The sequence below is a fragment of the Macadamia integrifolia genome, unplaced genomic scaffold (assembly GCF_013358625.1).
Source record: "Macadamia integrifolia cultivar HAES 741 unplaced genomic scaffold, SCU_Mint_v3 scaffold876, whole genome shotgun sequence".
NCBI lineage: Eukaryota > Viridiplantae > Streptophyta > Magnoliopsida > Proteales > Proteaceae > Macadamia > Macadamia integrifolia.
The window spans coordinates 120314-128387 of record NW_024870568.1 but is presented as its reverse complement, the minus strand read 5'-3'; the positions used below and the strand labels follow the sequence as shown (position 1 = coordinate 128387).

Sequence of the window (8074 nt, the reverse complement as noted above, 5' to 3'; positions counted from 1 at the left end):
ATATATATATATATATATATATATATATATATATATATATATATATATATATATATAGAGAGAGAGAGAGAGAGAGAGAGAGAGAGTTATGTATTGCTTGTCGGATTGCCCTTGTTATCGTCCTTGTCCAAGTTTTAGGGTTTTGGATGGTGTACTGATTGAGCTACTCTTCTTAGGTTGTGAGGTTTCGTCTAATGGGTTGTTAATAGATGGTTATTTCTCAAGATTTTAATTAAAGTCAAGATTACATGAGTAAAGTTACATTCAATGGGGGTATTTGGCCATTTAGAAAAATAACTAACAGTTACATCATCACTTAATTGGTTATACAAACAACATGAGCGTAGTTGTCATTTTTCAAAGCTAGGGGGAGTGTTCATGTCATTTTTGAAAACACATGGAAGGACGTTGATTTAGGGAAATGTTCAGGGGGTGACCGTGAAATTTCTCTAAATTTTGTTTTAAAGGGCAAAAGATTCGTACAATGTCCATGTGTGGAATTTTTTCACGTACGTTCACACAAAATGTAAGATCCCACATCTGTATTTATTTATTTTTTATTTTTAAATCTATTTCATCTACGGGCAATTACTATCACTCTTCTATACTCAACTATATCTACTCAATGTCCCATATTCCTAATTTCTTATCTAACTTTTTGTAATAAAAATCCATTTTTGATTTTCCCAAGAAATACAACTTCTACCTTTCTATTGCTAATTGTTGTTTATGTTGGAACTCAAGAAATATGGACCGCCTTTTCTTTAATAAGTGTTTCCTCATCAATGAACTACCCTTCTCTTTAAGAGAGGATAGAGGTGGATTTTAAAAAAATTACAATAGTAAGTTAGTCTCTAGCATTATTGGTAAGCTTGCCTTTAGTATTGTGATTTATTATATTTGGTGAAAAGAAATAAAAAAAGATGGATCTTCTCGTTACATATTATTGAGTATATCTAGGAAGCCATTTCTTTGAAGAATAGAAACAAATTACTTTCTTTCACTGAAAAACAAATAAATAAATTACTGTTCATTCTTTCTGTGAGTCCAGACACATTAAGAAATAAGCACCTTGCCTCAAGTTGGGACTTTTCTTGCATTTCTCACTTATCCCCGGATTTTTATGTATCATCATTTTATTGATGTATTTTCCCCTCCCAAGCTTTTGGTATATCATCTTTTTATAGATGTTTCTACCTCTCCCTGGATTTTGGTGCATCATGCTTTGTTTAATTGTTTACCTCTTATGCGATTTTTATGTAACGTCATTTCATTAGTTGTTTTGGTGTTTAGATAGGGATCCCCTTTCTAGGTCTTTGTCATTGTATTCCACTTTTTCTCTTAGTTAATCATTCATTTACAAAAGAAAAAAGAAAAAAAAATATAATTCACTAACCAAGAATGAGAGCATAAAGAACCATTACACAACATTACAGCCGGTGCCTGATAATGTTAAGCTTAAGCCTTGATGGCCAACCCAAACTATGCCCTTAGCTTCAACATATATCTTATGTAGTATATTATCTCTAGGGAATCTCTTGGATCTTGCTTTTACCCCATTTAAATTATAAAAGAACAATAATATTCTGAGTGGTTGGTAGGCGAAGAAACTGTAATACATCAATACTCAAACTTGGCTGAAGACTGGAATGTTCTTGAAAAATCTTTTTTGTAACTATAAGCAACTTACTAATTAACTTTTTTATTGCCCATAATTAATTACATTTTATCTATTTCCCTTTTATTTCATGCCAACCCAAACCTACATGGTCCATCAACATTCTTACTTGAGTTGATTGTGTTTTAGATCAATTGGTAACCTTTAGTTTCTTAAAGCCATATTATCTTGATCTGTTGCTATCATGGTTTCAAATATCAGTATTGGATTGACGGTATCAATATTGATTGAGGCCGATATAGATACCTGTCTGATCCCATATCGGTGGAACTAAAAAAATTTTGTAAATCCACAACCTCATAAAATAAACAGGATAAAAAAAAAAAATATATAAAAGAGATTTTTATTTTATTTTTTTATGTGAATAATCAATATATTCAGCAAAGCGCAATGAAAAAAGAACCCCTTACAAGAGAAGCCAGGGAAAGCTAAAAGAAAATAAAAGAATAAAGAAAAATAAAAATATATTATGCGTTTAGCATATTTTATTAATCACACTTTGGTAACAATAGTTTATTATGATAATGGTAAATAATCTAGTTTTCTTTATTATTGAAGTATCACTTATGGGTGGAAAACTATTGGTGGTGACTGCTTGAGATAATGGACGGAAGATGGTGAAGGATGCATGGTTAGGTCCTTTTCATTGAGGGCACTCTTGAGGACGTGATGGGTACCTTGATCTATCAGAACAATAGTCATATGTCATGTACTTCCTTTTCACCCCTTCATATGCTCTTTCTTGGTTGGAGTTTAGTTGCCAATACTTATCACTGTTCCACCAATACCTTGATGAATAACAAGGTTGAGTGTTGGAGTTTTGAGATGATGGGCAGCCGTTAATGTTGAATCCTTGGAAATTAGCTTTGAATGGTGCTTGGCTCCAATCTGCCTTTGTTTGGCCTCCATCTGTAGCCCAATTTGACCCATCCCATAAGGTTGCTTCAATTTGCATTGCATGAGTAGGGTAGTTAACCCCAATATTTGTCTTATTCTTGTAAACCCTAATGGGAACAGTATCAACAAAAAACCTGTAAAAGGCAATCACACCAAAATACAACATTAGAGAAGTTGATTTTTCTACTTGAATATATATATATATATATATATACCTCAATAATATTTTATTAGAAAATTAACAAAACCACAAAATAACGATGGATAAATTAAAAAAATTGAAAGACAATCATGCATACACGAACAAAATTGGCTGAAATTGGCTGCTACAGGGAAATAGAATGGATAGGTTGAAAAATTCCACCCTGGAAGGGTATTTTCTATCTCTACCCTTAGGATGTCATTTCCGTGGCAGCTACCAAGGGTAACAAGAACTTGGGTAGCAACTAATTTTTTTTCCACACATACACATATCATAAAGACTTACGTGTTTCAAGATGGGCTACATCCGCGGTCGAGCGGTAAATCAGATCTTTTAACCCTAACTTAACCCTAACCGTAACCTCTTTATAAGTTAACTACTTATATATAGTGTTTCAATGCCTTGCAATATAGTAAAACCCTAATTCCTGTAAGTACAAAAATACCTTCCCCTATAAACAACTCTCCAAACACCAATATCGTGTAAGAATCGGCAGTACTTCCTGGATTGGACTAAGATCTAGGTTCTTGGTGAAACCTTGAACTCTATAAACCAATTCGAGCCAATTAAACTGAGATCAATCTTAAATGAGCTTAATTTCTAATATGCATCAGAGAATTGAAGAGACTTACACAATTTGATGTTGGTTCCAAAGGATTTTGTAGTTGTGGAAATCTGCTGTAGGATCAAACCAGAGACGAATTCTTTGCTCTCTATCCCCTACCCCATTCGCAAACACATTAGTCTGTAATGTATAGGGCTTCCCTTGTTTATTACCCAAGAATTCAAAATCGAGCTCATCATGGTTATTGGTGTGCGAATTCAGCTGCAAATAATGCATTAAAATCAATAAGAAAGCTTTCCAAATCATTCTTACGGTACAGAAGTAGAAGATACACCAGAAAAGGGTAACCTTACATAGAAAGCTGTAACTACTCCTGCAGAGTCTTTACCAGGTAGCTTTATACTCAAAGAGAAAAACCCAGAACCATAACTCAACTTGGATTGAAACCCAGAGCCTGCAATGTGCAACCATCACTTCATCAATCAAGATAAGAAAAGGGGACTTGAAAGAAAGAAGAATGCAAGAAGGAGAAGGTAATTAAGAAGATTAACCAGAAGACTTGTCCATGGAGAGTTGGATTTCTCTTCCTTGGTTGATGGACTGAACATGATCATTTCCCCAGGTAATCTCATAATTTGTATCAAAACTAGGGTCAGTAGTTCCAGCTGCAACTGCTTCACCAACTAGGCAAAATGCTAGGAAACACAATAATGAAGGACTCATTAGGAGAGAACTAGTGTTTGCTATATGGTTTCTCTTTAGTACAAACCAAATAATGCACTGCATGGGTATATATAGATGGGTTGGACGTCATCTTCCAGCTGGGACCATCATGAGTTTGAATTGGCAAGGACGGTGTGCCAAATTATTCTCTACAAATCCTCTACGCAATTGAATGTATATATAGAGAGAGAGAGAGAGAGAGAGATTCTCTATCCTTGGGTAAACATAAAAAGCTCATTTCCAAGAACATAACCTTCACAAATCTTTCATGTATAATAATAATAATAATAATAATAATAATAATAATAATAATAATAATAACAATAATAATAATAATAAGAAGAAGAAGGCATATCAGTGCAAGAAGCTCCTGTCACTGTGGGGTGTGGGAAGATCATAATGTACGTGGTCTTACCTCTACTTGTAGAGAGATTATTTTTTCTATTTGAACCCGCAATCACGAGGACACAGTGAAGTAACCTTATTATTGCACTAAATCCACCCGCGGATAGCATCCATAATACAAGGACAAAAACTATTATTGATACCTAAAAGCAACAAAAGTGAAGATCTAAAGAAATTGCTATTGCTGAAGCCTCATCTAGTCTAATCCAAGAAGTACCATTCATTTTTTCCCTACTCCAAAATTTTTGAGACTTTTTAATTAAGGGTAGTTAAGGACTTTCAGGAATTAAGGTTTCGCTATGGTATAATTACGTTAAAATGCTATATATATGAATGACTTCATGAGGTCGAGGCATGTTAGAGTTTGTAATTTCTTTACCTGTAATAGTGGAAGCTCTGATTTGTCACTCAGCTGTGGACATATCCCGTCTTGATGAGTGAACCACGTAGATCATTGTATTATGTGCATGTGAATTATCCAATATAAAGTAGTGGATTATTTAGTTTTGAATGTCTTAAACTACTTCTAACCACCTCCATATTATCATTAATCCATGATAATGCATTTGAACTAACCACCATATCTCCGAAGGATAGATATTTGGCTCTTCTAAGACCCTTCAAATAGACGCGTGATTCTGATTTTGATTGATTAATGATTGATTAAGTAGAATTATGAAATCAAATAGTAGCAGATTTGAGGCAGAAGCTAGGCAGGATATGAATGGGAGTGAGAAGGGTTGGCGGATCATTGTATGAGATGACCTAGAAACAGCTCAACTGATAGACAAACCCAAAAGTAGTATGTTATTTTGGGAAAGACTGTAGAGGCCAAATCTTAGATGTTGTGCATGAGTTAGTTGACTAAGGATCACTATAGGATCTAATTACTTATCAGGTCAACTTCCATGGGCCACCAGATCAGACCCATTTCAAGATCCTAACCAACATGTATTAATGCATTATATATACTATTATACGGCCTAATGGTGTCAAATTTGAACCGGAATCGAAAACCAAAACCGAACCAGATTAAATAATCTAAACCAAATAAAATTTCGATTTGATTCGAGTATTGAATTTTAGAATCGATTTGGTTTCTCGCTTGGTTTCAGATACAACATAGGAACTAGAATATTATAGTATATTAATCAAGGGTCCGCTTGATTTTGTTTCTAGAAACGTGTTTTTCTGTTTTTTCTGTGCTAAGAAATAGAAAAATACCCTAAAAACCGTTTGATTTTTCAATTTCATTTCACTTATTTTTCAAAATAGAAATAGAAATTTCTAAAAACATGAATAGAGAAACAAGTGAAACTTATTTTTTTGTTTCTAGAAACAAGTGGGAAGGACAAAAATTGTGAAAATCCTGATACTTCACTTGACCTGCCCCTACCCCTACCCCTACCCCAATCCAAACCCATTGTTGAAACTTCTTGCTATCCAAAAGCGGTGACTCCAACCTGGTTGTGCAAAGCTCACAGTTTTGATTGCCTTCATCATTTTAAAGCTCATCACCGCGAAGCATGCATACAACTCCAACGTTGTGCCTTAACTCGTGTCTTAAATCCGATTACAGTACTATTAAAAACGTTTTGGAAAACTAAAAAATCAAATACCTTTTTATAATTCCAAAAATCGTTTTCGACATAGAAACGGAAAAAGTTTTTTCCATTTTTATATTATTTCTAGACATTTAAACAGCAAACGGCCCCAAGTATAAGAACTATAATTGAACCATGTAAGAGTTAAATTTCGAAATTGAATTGAATTGAATGAATGGTTTGATTCGAATCTTGATTCTATTCGAGATCCTACTAACACTTTCTGAAAACCAAACCAAATAACTAATTCCAAACCGATTTACACCGTTAAATTTCCATGCTTTGCCAAGGATGTGTCTTAATTAATCTCTTCCTCATGGGTGTCTTTTATTCGGTTATAGTTTTGACTGAATCAACATCATACGGCGACGGAGGACTCGAAGGGATATAATGGAATGACATAAGAGTGGCAAACCGGTTTTCTATTTTTGGGTTTTCTTCGTGGTAAAGAAAATGATAAAATCTATGGGTTCTAGTCTTTTCATGTTCAATGGCTTCATATCATAAACAGCTCATGATTCTAAAAAGTAATTGGGCCCCATCATCATCCCATTGTTGACATTATTTTTTAATTATTTATTGTTACGTATTGTCGATTTCAGTACAGCTTTTCTGCTAATTATTTGGTCCTTATTTACACATTGTAGAAGCTTTGGGGGAATACATAATGACCTTGCATCTTATTATTATCGACAACGTATGTGATAAGAATCCGGATCCAGATTATACTCGGTTACACGTAATCACACCTAACTCGTATAACAGAATAGTTAAGAGTAGATTCGAATCAGAGACGCAGAACACAGTTGAACTAGTGGAACTACACCTGGATTTTTTTTGTCCAAGTTTATGATTTGTACTAAGTTCGTTACTCACGAACTGCGCTATCCCTTTGAGTTGTGGGATACTATTTAAATACACTAATCCTTGCATAAAGTTCGCACTAAGTAAGCCTTATGGATTATTGGTTGCTGAGATGATGATAGTTCAAGTAGGCTATGTAAATGGGTAGTCAGAAATCCGTACTTGAAAAGTTAGTTTTTAGAAACTATTTGAATATATTCGAAAGCTAATGGGATGTAGATGCAGATATTTCAATGTCAAACTGAGTAATATATTGATCCGATTAAGTTTGATTATAAACATATGACTAAATAATAATTTTATTAATAATATTTTAGTGTTATTTTTAAAAAATTGTTTGAATCCGTTCAAAAGCTAATCAGATGTGGATACTGATATTTCATTTTCAAACTAGAAATTATTTGATCTGTTTAGATTTAATTATAAAAATATAATTAAATAATAGTTTTATTAATATTATTTTAGTATTGTTTTTGGAAACTCATTCGAACATTAATTGGATGTAGATACGGATATTTCAATTTTTCAGACTAGGTCTAGAGTTGTTATTTTAAAAAAGGGTGAGAAAGGTTTGGATTGGACTTTTTAGCTTGAATTTTAGCTAAGGTTGAGATTCATAGCCCCAAACTAGGGTTGGGCTGGGTCTGATTTGAGGCCTTGGGTTGATATATAAGCTGGTTGGGAATTGGGTTGTTGCTAATTAAGTCTAACAGGTCTGAAAGGAATGAGAGTTTATAAATCTTAACAAGTAGGGGTGTCAATCGGTCGGTCCGGCTCGGTTTTTGTCTGGGTTGAGTCAGTTTTGGTGTGGGAAAGTCGAAACACAAACCGAACCAATAAGGAAATTTCAGTTTGGGTTTGGTTTCGGTTTCGGTTTGTCTTCGGTTTTTTAAATCGATTTGTAACCGGGTTGGTTTTGGTTTTTGGTCCAGTTTGGATTCGACTTTCCATACAAATGTTTACAAAACTATGCAAATTTTGATTTTTTTTAATGAATTTTGGAGTGTTTCGGTTTCTTACCGGTTTGGTTTCAGTTTCGGTCCGGGTTTTGAGCCGGTTTCGATTTGGTTTCAGGTTCATCCGGTTTCCGGTGCGGTTCAGTTTGGTTTTGGGGTTGCAATACTCCAAACCGAACC

General features: G+C 34.1%; 1 protein-coding gene across 2 annotated transcripts in view; it reads right to left on the bottom strand.

Moving 5' to 3' along the window:
• LOC122070304 (xyloglucan endotransglucosylase/hydrolase protein 2-like) overlaps positions 1-4101 on the bottom strand; it is a 4487-nt gene extending 386 nt beyond the window's left edge. The window contains exons 1-4 of one of the 2 annotated variants that reach the window (XM_042634430.1): positions 3894-4101; positions 3696-3796; positions 3410-3603; positions 2356-2709 (exon numbers count right to left, since the gene is read on the bottom strand). In XM_042634430.1, the coding sequence (XP_042490364.1) occupies positions 2356-2709; positions 3410-3603; positions 3696-3796; positions 3894-4065 (821 nt within the window). In that variant the 5' untranslated portion in view covers positions 4066-4101. Of the gene's footprint in view, positions 1-2029; positions 2710-3409; positions 3604-3695; positions 3797-3893 lie in introns of those variants that run through there. The other variant, XM_042634429.1, reaches the window with a different exon arrangement.
• Positions 4102-8074: the final 3973 nt, after the last annotated feature.